Source organism: Podarcis vaucheri, assembly GCF_965113315.1.
Source record: "Podarcis vaucheri genome assembly, chromosome: 6".
In the NCBI taxonomy this organism is placed as follows: domain Eukaryota; kingdom Metazoa; phylum Chordata; class Lepidosauria; order Squamata; family Lacertidae; genus Podarcis; species Podarcis vaucheri.
The window spans coordinates 55,832,281-55,847,114 of NC_138764.1; the positions used below are offsets into that span (position 1 = coordinate 55,832,281).

Consider the following 14,834-nt stretch of genomic DNA (forward strand, 5'->3'; position numbering starts at 1 on the left):
ATAGACATTCCATTTTGGTGACTTTACCCTGGTTTAAGGAGCCATTTGGCACCTAGCTTATATATCTGAGTTTCTAACACTGGTTTCACTGAATCTTCATTAGATACAGTAAGATAGCTTGGTCGCTAGAGCATGAGACTTAACTGGGCTTGACTCGTGGGTTGAGAAAGGTTCCCTACTCCTGCACTAACCTATGTTTAGTGTGACATCCATGAGCCTAGACTTCTCCTGGGTTCCTGCTCTCTCTCCTTCTTTTAATTAACCATGCAAACACAACAAATGGAGGTTAATCTTAATTGTGGCTAGTTTCAAGTAAACCAGCTTCAGGAAATTTGGTTTGAAGTTAGCTTCTCTGAAACTAGCCATAGTTAAGAATGACCACAATTTGTTGGGTACATGATAAGCTATGGTTATTCAAAAATAGAAGTGAAAGCTTTTGAAGTTCTCCTCAGAACGTCCTGTACATGTGGGAAGGAGGCAATGTGCAAAACTGAGAGGAGGCTAGGCTTGTTCATGTCTCACTAAACCAGTTTAACTGCATTCAGTCATCATACTAATGAGTACATTTTTCAAATACACTCAAGATGTGTTTAAGTATAAACTGGACTGTAGGCTTTATGGGTTCAGAATACTATTGGCATCTGTCCTGAAAAACAGTGGAGTGCACCTTTGGGGGTGAAGTCAAACCTTTGGGTTAGCAGCACCAAAGTGACCTCTCTGGGGCACAAGCCTGGGCAGTGTGTATGGAGGTCCTGGGCTGCCCAGACAGCAGAACCCCCCTCTTGGCCTCACTGATGTGGACCAAAGGAAAGCAGAGCAATACATTTGACACCAGCTTGGCTGAAGGAGTTGCTGGAAGAAGGTATACAAGGTGCCATCCAACCCTCTTAGGATTTGTGTAGGGTTCACTCCTCAGTCTTTTCTTCTGCAAGGCAGAGGTGGATTAGGGTCAGAGTTTTCTTTCTCCTAGATGGGCTACCTTCCTAGGTTGATGAGCCCCATCTGCCCCTCACTTCCCTCTACAGCACATGCAGAAACCACCTTCTTGACTGTTGGACCCACTATTGGTCTCGTCTGCTCAATCTGCCAGAGACTGTCTTTGCATGCAGGGGAAGACCCTAACTCATTGAGAGTTTGAGACCCATCGACTACCCTCATCTTGTTTAGCCGGCCAGTCAAAGCCCTTTCCTGGAGTGTGGCTGCTGTCACATGCTGACAGTTTCTAGGAGCCACAGGTGAGTGCAGGGTGGGGACCAAAGATGGAGAAACTACCCCAGAAGGAGCACAACATGCCCCCCATCAGAGGTATTACCCCTCCTCTTAACACCATACACCCTAGCATATAAATGAAGATGATTTAATCCTTTCTGACAGGCTGAGTATCTTAATTTTCACCATAGGTTAGTTATCCTAACAGAGGCACACTTATTCCTGCCACCAGGAAAAAGCAGGAGAGGACATTATGGCACCATGGTCATAGGTCCATTTGTTCCATAACCCTCTGTTCTTTTCCTTCTTTCTCTGATTTAAAAAAATAATAATATTCTGAACACTTTGAGTTCTGAAAGCACCACAACATTCTGATTTTAATGTTTTAATATATACAGATTTTCTTGGTGGTGGTGGTGGTGATGAAGCCCCTTTTATAGGTGGGGCTAATATGATGTACATATTAGCAATTTGATAGAGGTTTAAAGAAGTTGAATTGTGGTGGAGGGAAGCTGCGGGGGGGGGGTAATATGCAATAAGTATGCTTTCAATGTTTTTGAACTTTTTTTCCTTTTGTCTTGGTGTTCTGTTTTTGCTGTATTATTTAAATAAAATTTTAAAAAAGAAAAAAAGCAATTTGAATGGAGATTAGTGGAAGTGGACTTGGGCTTCATTTATTGCTTTCCTACTGTGACAATGTTGCCAGTGTAGAAATGTAGGTACATGTCCCGCTGAAAGTGCTAGGTGAAGTGAAAGGCCTACCCCCTGAGAAGGCTGCTATGGCCTTACATCCCTTCAAAGTGAATGCTGGTTTTTCCATTGCATACATGGACCTTTTCTGGCATAGGATCCTTCCAGCTCTTGGCATACCAGTGCACGCTTTTGCAACTGGTCAGTTTGCATGTGCACCACAAACTGCCCTCAGGCTGAGACCCAGAATCTTTTAATGGGTGGATCATCTCATGTACAAAGCAACAGTTTAGAGGTTGTACACACTACAGTGCAAATATGATCTTGTATTATGGGGATGGAATGAAGGTGCTGCTTTTGGATTGGCATATATTTTGAAGACTACAACGCACTCTATGTGGGGCTACCTTTGAAGGTGACCCGGAAACTGCAATTAATCCAATGCGGCAGCTAGACTGGTGACTGGGAGTGGCCGCTGGGACCACATAACACTGGTTCTGAGAGATCTGCATTGGCTCCCAGCACGTTTCCGAGCACAATTCAAAGTGTTGGTGCTGACCTTTAAAGCCCTAAACGGCCTCGGTCCTGTATACCTGAAGGAGCGACTCCACCCCCATCGTTCAGCCCGGACACTGAGATCCAGCGCCGAGGGCCTTCTGGCGGTTCCCTCATTGCGAGAAATAAGGTTACAGGGAACCAGGCAGAGGGCCTTCTCGGTAGTGGCGCCTCCCCTGTGGAACGCCCTCCCAGCAGATGTCAAAGCAATAAACAACTATTTTACTTTTAAAAGACAACTGAAGGCAGCCCTCTTTAGGGAAGTTTTTAAAGTCTGATGCTGTACTGTTTTTAATATTCAGTTGGAAGCCGCCCAGATTGGCTGGGGAAACCCAGCCAGATGGGCGGGGTATAAATAAATTATTATTATTATTATTATTATTATTATTATTATTATTATATAAGATGCAATATGCTGCCTCATTGGACTTAATGGTGACAGGACCACAAAGAATAAAAGGGCAGTAACCCATAATATAACCTTAGTAAATTATACAAAAGAACAGCAACTTTGCAGCACTTGGCTACAGAATGGTGCCAACAAATGCCAATGATTGACTATTGTATGAATTTATCTGGGTTGGTGTGTTCTTTTGTTGAAAACCAGCTATTGGAATTATCTGTCTCATTTATGCCCATGCATGGGTTTGATTTGTTTTAATTACACTTGCCTGTAAAATTTAAATATTAGTATTATGCACAAAGATCCCATAAAACGAAGATTCATAGGCTAACATGTCTCACTGCAAAAATTAGTTGAATGCCTGAGTATCATTCATTTCTTGTTTGTTCTTTGTAACTGCAAGGCAGGCATTAAGCATTTCTCGTGGGGCAGGTAAGGTCTCTCTTCCCTGCCATTGTCTGCCTTTGTTTCCCCCTCTTCTTTCTCTTGGGGATGGATGTGCATGTGTACACACACACACACACACACACAGAGAGAGAGAGAGAGAGAGAGAGAGAGTACCTATTTCTATTACTTTTTCCTCTGATATATCCAAGCTGTGTAGCAGCCTTGGTGCCAGGGCTTCCGAGTAGCCCCTTGGCAAACAGTGTAGTGCAGCTGGGAACATAATGCAGCATAAGTGGTGCCTTCCTGGGTCACACCATCTAGCTTAGTATCAGAGCTCAATTGAGCCAGAGTTTACCAGGGCTTAGTCCTGCAACCTGGTTTCTGTGCCAGAACTTGGCCCTGGAATATGTGAAATGGGATATTAATACATTTGAATTGCTACCTCCTGCCAAAGAAGGGAAATCTCCCAGCCCCTGCAAGCTCCAATTTCAATACAATATTGCTTCTGTTCTACAGGGATATCAAAATATAATTAAGTTTTAAGTGAATCTTCATGAATCTTCTAGGTAGTTATTTTGGTCAGGTAACTTTCTAGAACAATTGGAAGTGCCAAGTTAATTTCACCTACAGTGTGTGGAGGCTATCATGGGCCTGAGCACTGACCGTTTTTTACACACACACACACACACACACACACACTCAAGAACCTGTGTCTTCTATAGCTAAGATATTGTATCCCCTTAATATTTCTAGCAGTCTATTTTTTATTAGTTATTATCACATCTTTATTAATTAATAAAGCAGCCAACTGGAATGGCTCATCACACCCCAGTATTGCCATGTTCAAATGTAAAATACTTCTGAAATACTTTTAAATTACCTTTAATATTTTATTGGATTGATATATTTGTGTTCTAAAAAGCTTGTATCATTTATTTTGAGGGGAGTGGGTGGGTAAATTTCTATTACTTACATAGTACCTCAACCTCAGGTACATCTACATTATCAGCACCTTTCAACATCTGAATCAGATATAATTTTCATTTTTCTTTTCTGTGAAATTTTCAGTTCCTGAAATGTATAAAAATGCTTAAAATATGCACATGCCATTAGTTCCTTTTGCATGTTCCCTCAGTGCACAGAGTCAATGTGGGGCGTTTAACAGTACATGTTGGCTCCACATGCAGACTTTGTGCATAGGGCCAAAGATCCGAGAAGGGGCACCATCATCTGTACAACTGTATGTGTGAACATGCTCAATACAATTGGAAACCCTCCATGTGGAGTTCCTACGTCTATACAGGGTAGGCACCCCTTCTTGTGCACTTACCTTTATGAGTTGAGGATGGGGATAGGGAAAATGGGGTGCATTGGAGGTGAGACTGGCAGTTGCAAAAGTCCTCTCCACATGTTTAGTCTACTTGTGGAGGCAACATCTGAAAGGAGCTGTTGATTAGGGACATATGGTAGTTTTCTTTCCGATCACTGGAAAAAATGATAGGATTATTTGTATGATATACTAGTGACCAAGAGCACAGACAAACTTGCCCTGGGTGCCAGAATGTCTTGAGCAAACTAACCCCTCCTCTTTTTTTAAAGCACTCTAGTATTTCATAAGAAAAAGTTACCAATGGCAGGAGATGAAATCATGGACAAGTTTCTATAATCTGTAATGGTCTATAAATGTCTTATCTTGCACTCCTCCAGGTGGATATTTCCCGGGTTATTGGGTGTTTGAATGTTGTACATTTTTCCATGTCACACACACTGACTCTGTTAAAGTACTTCATGATGCCTAGCCATATTTTATAGCAACATGGAGGAGTAATAGTTGGAGAATATGTATGAAATATTGACATGACTGGCCAGTTGGGATGGTTTGCTCAGTCAAAGGTTATAATCTGACCTTGACATGCAGGAAAAACGTCATTCTCTCTGTGTGTTTATCTAGATGACGTTTCACTTTATTTCTTAATGATCTTTTGAAAACTCAGAAGTTCAGCTTTCATTTATTTACTAAAGAAATTATAGATATTGAACCTGTGACAGGTTGAAAACATGAAACGATGCTTGATGAAGTTGTGGGAACTACATGAGTGAGTTTCAACTGGATTTTCTGTGGTCGGAGGATAGGAGTTCAGGTCCCTGAATAGTTCATTTTCCTTCCCCATGACTCATAATGGGGAGATAGGGAGGGAGAGAGAGCGAGAGATCTAGTTCACATGTCATGCTAAGCCAAATCATGGCTAAGCTCTAATGTGTCCGCTTCTGGAGAGGAGATCTCAGCTGCATTGCTTCTCCCCAGTTCCTCTGCTGTGCTAAACCATGGCTTCTCTTGTTGTGTTATCCAAATCTTGGCTTGTGGTTTAGCTCTCCTGGACAAATGACAAGCTATAAATCAGTGTTTCTCAACCTTTTCCTGACCATGACCCTCTTCCGACCTTGTTTCCTTCCTGTGGTCCCCCATCCTGCTGGTAGAAAGCTAACCATTTAAATGTTTTGTTTGTAAATAGAACATGTTTTGTTTATAATTTTTATAATTAATACAAAATACAATTACATAAAAATTATACTATTAAGTATTTCTTGATCGATGTGACCCTTGTGCATGATGACCAGAAACAAGCTTTTTTATATCCTGTTCTATTGCTGTGAGGGATAACCGAAGATCACCTCTGTCCATTATGTTACAACAATTCCGCGTTAGGCTGCATAAATAATTTGCACAACTGAAATCTCATTCTACCAAATACTTCACTTCTCTGTTTTCTTATTTCTTTTCTGTTTTATTTTCTCAGTCACTTCTCTGTTTTCTTCACTTCCCTCTGTGGCTCCCTAGTCTTGTGCAGTGGCCTCCCCTTTACGTGATTTTCACCTGTGGCTGGAGCACACTTTAAGGGAGTGGGGAACATTTGCAAAGAGCACCTGTTTTAAGGTAGACCCTGCAACCCCATCTGAGCATGTGCTCTTTGAAGCACTGCTCCAGTGGTCTTTAAAGGGAAAGGGAGGAGACTGCTTCAAAGAGTGCTGCAGAACATCACCTGTTTATTCATTGCTGTGCAATGGAGCAGTCTCTGTCAGTGCTGGTGACCGACTCTGGCAGTGACTGCTCTGTTGCACAGTGATGAAGACACAATTGGGTCTACCTGCTTTTGCTGATTCTTTGGAAAGCTTGCTCCATGCTGATCCTTTTTGGAGGTTGAAGGGATCAGGGCAGAGCATGCTTTTTAAGGAAGTCCCGCCCACCAGCTGATGCCACCAGCAATATCAGCTGATGGGTGGGTTGGTGTTGCTTTGAGGGAAATAGCCTCATGGGCCAAATTGTACCAGGCAGGCCCAAACCAAGTCAGAGTTTATACAGGTTGCAGAACACACATGTTTTAAAAAAGAATATGACACACAGATTTTGTTAATGTTTCTTATCCTCCTAGCTTGAACTTGGGATCCTACACACACACACCCACACACACACACACACCCACACACCCACCTTAGTACCACACCAACTGTTCAGAATCAGAATGGTATCTGGGAACTGATGCCACTTCGTGAGTCTGAGGAGATGCGCATGAACACTGAAATTTAGTTTAAAATGGCATATGAGCTGGCTTCTAGGGAAAAAAACTTCTTCAAAGTTTGGGGCTGTTATAGAGACAGTTACTGCTGGGGTGTTATTGCCACTTCCCTTCTCTAAAGTAGCTTGTTGAAGTCTGAATGTCAGTATTGCCATTTATGTGCTCTTTCTCATGGGCATTTCTTAATTTTGTCCAACTCCTCCCCTCTGAATCTGTGCATTGAGTCCTGGCACTTGTTTTAAAAGCAGTACTTTAGAACTTGTGAAGTTAAATGGTGATGAAGGAGAATTCTTCTCAGCCCATGTAGAATGAATTCCCTTAACCCATAAGGAACCACAGTCCTCCCACCCCATGGTGTATCTTAAATCTGGAAGCTGGAGCAGGGCTTCCATATTAGAAGATGGATATCCAGACAGATATGAACCCTGATACTTCTCTTTCAAGAAAATAAGCACTGGATATGTGTGATTATTATGGACTTCTGCCCTTTACTTTTCTTCCATGACTGAAATTCTTCTCCCTTGAGGATGGCAAGCTCTGGTGCAGGCTTCATATCTAAGAATATGAAGCAAAGCAGTTGTTTGTGGAAGCCTTACACATGAATAGGTTTGGGAGACATACTATCATCTCAATTCAATAAGAAAAGTATCAGTTAAACTTGTTTCATGTTACTGGCTGGGAAAGGGGCAATTTGCCTTAGTCCCTGTACGAATCGCAGAGCTAGATTCTAAAATAGGGTTAATTGCTCATGCTCATGAAAATTTATTTATGTGTAAGAGGTGTATATACATGAAATAAGCATGTGTGGCTGGGTGCTGGGTACAGCTGCATGCATTTCTTGGATATATTTTAATATTTGATACAATGGCTCTTGCTGTTCTGTATACTTCCCTGTACAGTTGGCGAGGGCCTGGGTTTTGCCACAGTAAAATATTAGCGAAGCTGTTTTACTCCAGAGCATTACATCTGCCTGATAGCCCTACAGCTACACAGCTTGGCAGCTTTGAAGATTTAAAAGGCGTCTCTCTCAAATACATGTTACTCTATGATGGGTTGGAAGTGACTGTTACTAACTTCTATTTGGCTGTAATGTATTTATTAATGACAATAAAAGGCGCTAGATGGAAAGATGGTAGTTATGGCAAGGAACCTCTAGGATAAATATAATGTTAGGCTACAAGGGCAGCTGCTTATTATTTTTGTAGCTTGGCTTTCCAGTTTCCGAGGCTTGGTCCATTGCTTTATGGAAGCAACATCTTTCACTTCTGCCATTTCCCCTCTTCTCTCTCCCCCTCCCCCGGTGCTAATGCACCACAGTGTGAACCAGCCTATTCTGTAAAAATCTCCACTTGCAAAGTGGCCCAGTCTTTAACCTTTCTGTGTGCATGTGAGTGCATCTCTCTAACCAAAAATCCTTTTGTGTGAAGGTTATAAAATGTGTATTTACCTGACCTGCTCATCTTCAATTATCTTCTAATCTGGCCCTTCACTGGTCTCCCAGGTAAATACAGCTTTAGTTCTTCTTTAAGGCATATTATTTACCTCATTAAGTGTGTATTTTGGCACGTGCATTATTTACCTGATAGACTAACGGGTACAGAGGAGCAGTTGGTGTCTGTTGTATAAATAACCCCTAATGTTCGCAAGGGACTCTGCCTCCTGCCTTTGTGTTTTTGGTGAAAAGTCTTTTCTGTTCCACCTAATGGTCATTAAAGGGTCTTTCCTGTTCCTGCTTGCAGCAGGAAGATGTGAATAATGTACATACCAATGGAGAGCAGGTCTAAAGCTTTGCAGTTTTCCACCGCAAGTAGCCTCCATCAGCAGGAGGGAAGAACTAGCACTAACCTGCCAGGGCCTTTGGGGATGAACTTTATGGCACAGTAAGACCTACTGAAAAGCTATGGATTTAGGTAGTGTGTGTGGTGCTGGTATTGCTCAGTCAGCATTGTTGGGTCTAGTAAGGGTGACTCAGCCAACTTAAGATGTGTTCTTGGTCTAACATATTGAATAATTTCATCCCGCACCTTAAGCTAGTTTTGAGTATAGACAAATGATTCAAAGGGTCTTAAAAGTTTAGGGTTGTTCTGTTGTGCAATGGCATTGCCCTCTTCTCTGCTCTGCAGCGCCCCCCCCTCAATCTGCTCCAGAAGTTTGGGAACCCCCCCAGAGCATATTTTGGTGGCACACAAGGAGAGGATGGGAAAGTGTCATTGCACTAGTGAAACTCTGCTCATGCATCATTGGATTCAACTCTGTTTCTCAGGTTCCAGTTTGAGCTTTCAACGTGGGAAGCCGAGAGTGCTTCTAATCCTTGCCCAGTATTCCAGGGTACAATATTATAGGAAACCTCTGCAAGGTAGTAACTTTATCTTGGAGATCCATTTAGGAAAGGTGCTGAAGATCAAGCATCTTGAAAAGGAATTTTTTTGGGGGTGGGTAGGAGGGTTCAGTGCCAAGGTCTTAGGTATGTGTATGCAGGTCTCTTGTGGTCTGAATGAGTTAACAGGTGAAGCTTACAGTTGGTTGTCTTTAGACATCTGTAGTCTAAGCTACTGCTATAGAAGCTGCACAAATATGGTACAAGTAAGTAGCACTGAAAGTAGTCACTGATCAGTATGATTTAAAAGTTTATTAATCATATGTATACATAGTTTGCAGTGATACTAAATAGCAGCAATTTTTTTAACAACAACAACAACCTTGTTCCTCCAAGGAGTTCATTGTATGTACATAGTATTCCCTGCATTGTATCCACTGAGAGATTGTGACTTCTTCAAGGTCACCCTGTGAGCTTCATACTCTAGAAGGGAGCTGAACATGTGTTTTCCTAGTTTATGTGCAACTCTACTCATTCTATTCCGGGGTCAGCAAACTTTTTCCACAGGGGGCTGGCTCACTGTCTCTCAGACCTTGTGAGCGGCTGGACTATATTTTTTGGGGGGAGGGAATCCCTCCCCCACAACACTCCCCTCCCTTCTCCACAGCACCGGATGAGCCCCAGTGGCTGCTTACCTGTGCCTTGCGAGTGGTAGGGGCTGGCGGTGGCGAACGGACAATGAGCGGTGCGAAAGGGCTGGCTCCAGAGAGGGGCTGCCAACCATGGCTCAACAAAGCCCAGCACCCTTCCTCCTCTAGGCAGGGCAGGGAGAAGTCAGGAGGAGGGAGGGAGGAAGCACCGCCGCGGTGTGTGTGTGTGGGGGGGGGGAAATGTCACAGCGTTAGATCAGAATCCCCATACCAATCCACGCTGTGGACCATTTGCGGGCTGGATCCAGAAGGCAATTGGGATGGATCCAGCCCCCGGGCCTTAGTTTGCCGTCCCATGTGCTATTCCATTTGTCATATCCATTGTTGAGTCTGAACTGGGCCAGGCGTAGTAACTTTTAGTGTTGGCTAATTATAGTTACTGCGCTCACCAGATGCTCTCTTAGCTCTATTTTTGCTTTTTGGTAGCAAGTATAAAAAAGGGTTTTTGGGGGCAGGGGTTAAGCATTTGGGAAGGGAGGTGTATAAAGGGTTTTTATTTCTCCTGCTGTTTTATTGAACTGCATTATATGATATTTTAATAATTTGATTCTTGCATTTTTATTGTTCTAGTTATTTTGTTGTTGCTGTGGATACTTTGTTTCAATGGCAGGGTGTACGTATTTTAAATAAATATTATTTTAATAAGAGTTAATTTCCATCTCTCCACCCAAATACTTTACCGCCATCATGGAAATACAAATTTTGATCTGTAAAGTGTGTATCTGGGAGTAACACCAGCTTCTTTCTCTCTCTCTCAAGTTCCAGATGCTGCTAGGTGTTCAATGGTAGCACTTGTCCGTACCACAGCAGCAAGGCTTCACCTCAAGTTACTCCCAAGAGCGAGGAATACTCTGCGCTCCCTTCTGCGGTTTTCCCCCCAGCGGTACGGTTCCACTACAACCGGGAAACTGGCGTCTCACGGCTTTGCTTCCATGGCAGCAATGTCATCCTTTCCCCCGCAGAGATATCACTACTTCTTAGTGCTGGATTTTGAGGCCACATGTGACAAGCCGCAAATCCATCCACAGGTAATTGTTTGGCTTTAGTTTGGCTAGTTTTCTACAGGAGACCTTCTGTTTGGCATTGAGGGCTTTGCAATCTGTGTCTTCCAACACGTTGCACCTGAAGAGTAGTTATTTCCTAAGCATTTTTCTTTCCCTTTTTTGAGATATCTATTTGAGATATCTATTTGAGATATCTACCTATATCTTTTTTTAGATATCTTTTTTGAGATATCACTAGCAGATAATGTAGACTCTGGATTAGAATATTCAGATCTTAGGCTTCCTCATAAGCTCACACTTTGGTAATCCACTCTTACACCCTCAGTTCCTCATCTTTAAAATGAGAAACTACTTACTACACAGAGTCATTATGAAGACAGAAACGTATTCTGCATTTAAAAGCGCTAGAGAAATTCATAACAATTTGTCATATGTTTTCCCTTTGTTCACTCCTGTAAGTTGCTGATCCACCTCTTTGTTTTTGTCTTGGCATGAGGAGCTTCATGATGCATTTTTTAATCGAGCCTTTCCTCCTAAGAAAGCATGGACTCTGGAGGAAAGCTCATCTTTTCTAAGTTGTGATAATGCATTTATTGTCCTGTGTTCTTTTCAGTGGGAATAGCCAACTCCCCTAATTTGCAAGATAGTGAAACGGCTTTGAGTGTGAATGTATGCTGGATTTGACAGAGGAGCTGGAATTACAGCACCTCAAATGGTTGACTTTCCCTGTTTGCATTTTTCTCATTCAGTGGTAATTTTGAAGTCCAATGTTCTTTACCACTTTAAAAGGTACCTTCTAGCTGTTCTGGGCCTCTGGATCAATCCTGATTGCACAACTAGCTTCCACAATTTTGCTTAGAATTTACCATCCTCGTGGAAAATACATCTGGAAACACTGCGTAGGTTCCCATATTGCCAGTTGGGTCTGTGTTTCTATGCAACACATACTTAATATTCTGCAATAAAAAATTAAAAAATATATTCAGAAAGTCAAATTTATTTGTTTGCTCGGGTTACTTGATTAAGAGTGCAATCTGATGGGGGGAGGAATGGGGAGTGAAGCGGTGGATGGTCCACCACTCCCAAGCCCCTGCTGGCATGGACAGTCCAGGATGAGAGGTGGGGGGGGGGCATAGTTACCTCTCTCCGCATTCATTGTTGTCTATTTTGGCCAGCGCCCCCCTCCCCGGAAGATCTATTTCGAGGCTTGTTTGGATGGGAGGACCATTCCTAGGGAATGCCCATTGAATGGGAAGGGGCCTGGGATCCAGTGATTACAAGGCTGCCTCAATTGCACTCCTGCCCCAGAACACCCTGTTTGGGGCCCCAATGCTGACTACTGTCAGTGGGAACACTGCCAACAGTAGATAAGTCTTTTTCACTGGTGTAGTAATGGCCTCTGCAGTAGATGTGGCCCCAGCCGCTGGAGCTCTTTTAAGTCAGCAGAGGACACGCCACATCCCCACAGTCCTAACTCCCAGGTAGCAAGTTGATCTGGTGTTAGGATTGCTCAGTAAGTCTAATTAAAAATGGTGGCATTTACAGTTTGGGAAGTGATTCTGGCAGAGCGGTGGAAGGGAAAGAAACACCTGGGATACTGGGAGGCAGTACGAGTGCAGATAGACCTAGGGAGATATGTTAGTCCTTTCCTTCATGATCACCAGAAGCCCAAACAATATGTATCCCTTCTGGTTTCCCCTTCTAAATGCGAATAATCCAGCATTATTCACAGCTAAGCAGGGCAAGAAAATTAATTTAAAAAATGAAAGTGGAGATTCTCAGGATATTGCATATGACTGTTATGTATTATGCAGCTGAGATTTCTATACTGTTATGGCTATGGAGATCTCTAGTCTCCCTGCTTAATATTTTGAATTGGAAAGGGTAGCTAAATCAAAATGAGCCTCCTCGTCAGCATGGTAATGAACACTCAGGATTGTGGGTTTCAGTAGAGCCATGTCATCTGGCTGTTTTTAATTCAGGTTTGCAGTTAGAATTGTGAGCCGATATGGTTAGTATATTATTTCATTGGGCTGAAAAAGTGTGTTTCTTCCAATATGCATTAAGCATTCAAGTATTTTAAAGCTCTATTAAGCACTTTACTCCTGATTTTTGTTTTATTTGTTTGTTTCTAATGGGACCATAATGCTTGAAGGGGATTGTGGTGGATCAAGGGCCCACCCCTTTTGCATTGTCCTCTTATCTAAAGTTATAGAATACTAATGTGGGTGGGACATGCTTAGCTTAAATGGGTGTGTGGGGGGGGAATTGGAGGATGGGGGGTGTAGATTTCATTAAGGTCCCCTCCTTTCCATTCCCCAATAATTGGTGCCCTGGATAATATTGGAGTGATATTCGCTGTAAATCACGCTACCATTTTCACCTTCCTTTCTAGGCCCTCTTCTTACTTTGTTTCAAAGAGTGTTTTTAATCTGTGCCTCAGTTCTTAAAGAAGATGCAGCTCGGTATTAGCCATCTTGTAGATGTGCCTGCTTTTATGTTACTTTGCTGAGTGAAGAGGAACTACAGTAAGCCCAAAACTTACATTCGCATTACATTCTGGGGGTTGTGCCTGAAGCCAAAATTGTGTGTAGTTGAAACGCACTGGGTTCAGTGCCGGGTGGGATTGCCAAAGTCTTTTTTCCTGGAATCTTGGCCCCTTTCTGCCCCGTATTATTATTTTTGCCACACACGTAAAGCTGAATCTTCACAAGTTAAATGCACATAAGTCACAGGCTTACTGTAACCTGAAATAAACTGGCTAAAAACAATCTTCCAAAACTCCTGTGTGTCTGTGGGAAGGCACAGTTGATTTTTTGAGAGTAATTCTGCAGGAAAACCTTAACTTTTCTCTGACTATTTCCTGTGCACCCAGCCTTGGGTGCAAAGTCCTGTCAAAGCTGTAAATTTGCTCTAGCGTGTCCCTTTGGACTTGTGTTCATTTTGATGCAAAACCATGATGCATGTGGAGCTATTTTACAGCTGGTAGTAAAAATGGAGCATGAGTGGAATACTATTACTACAACTTTAAGGAGCTATGCCCCCCAAGTCCTTGCCTTGGAATATGTAACAATATGTGCCGTTGCAACTTGGCTATATATTTTGTGGGGAAGATAGTGCATTAAGGTTGGACGTTATTCAATTGGATCTTTTCATCAACTGTGCCCAGGGCTCACCTGCACCATGCATTCCTTTGCCCAAGGCTGTCTTGCTATGCTTTTTGTTGGAACCTGTAGAGACACTAAAGAGACTTTACTCAAAAATATCTTACTAAAAATGAGAACTTGCTCTATGTGTCAAAGTTATATATCTTTACTTGTGTGCATTTAATGTGAATATAGAGAGGTGCTTTTGGAGAACAGGCTGATGTGTAGACCTATGCTTGCAGAATCCTTTGCTGAAAATTATTTAAAGAGCTTCATTTTAGAGCCCTGGACATCAGGACAGATTGAAGAACAGCAACACTTGAACTAACCAGCCATTGCCCTTGTGAACTTCAGCATAAGAGGTTTAGCTTCAGGGCATAAGTCCAGGTTTATTCTGAGAAAGCCATCGTCTTAAAAAATGGAATGGAACTTATTCCTGATGGCTTACAGAATGAGAACAAGGAGTTGTGTTTGGGACCGGCCTGTAGGATCAGGGCCATAAGTCAGAAATAAAATAGAGGGCCAGGCACGGCAAAGCTGAAATATGGAGCAAGTAGCCTAGAACCAGGGCTGTCCTGCCCATGAGGTGAAGTGAGGAGGTGCCCACATGGGCAGAGTACCTGCCTTGCCACCTCCACCACCAGCAGAGAAGCAGCAGCTGCACCGGTTTTGATTCATTCAAATAAGATAAAAACAATCATTGGGTAATTTCTGTATTATAATGACATTATAATTAAGACAACCAAAATAAAGATGCCAAAAAAACTGAAATTAAGTTGGTCCACAAAACTGGTGCTAGTAAATGCACTTTAGGAGCCTACAGCAGCCTGCATTAAGT

At 42.6% G+C, this 14,834-nt stretch overlaps 1 protein-coding gene across 6 annotated transcripts in view; it reads left to right on the forward strand.

The window, feature by feature from the left end:
- Positions 1 to 14,834, forward strand: part of ERI3 (ERI1 exoribonuclease family member 3) — a 208,430-nt gene that overhangs the window by 22,097 nt on the left and 171,499 nt on the right. For all 6 annotated transcript variants that reach the window (XM_082228907.1, XM_082228908.1, XM_082228909.1 and 3 more), the window contains one exon: positions 10,606 to 10,874. In XM_082228907.1, coding sequence (XP_082085033.1) covers positions 10,606 to 10,874 — 269 coding nt within the window. The remainder of the gene's footprint in view (positions 1 to 10,605; positions 10,875 to 14,834) is intronic.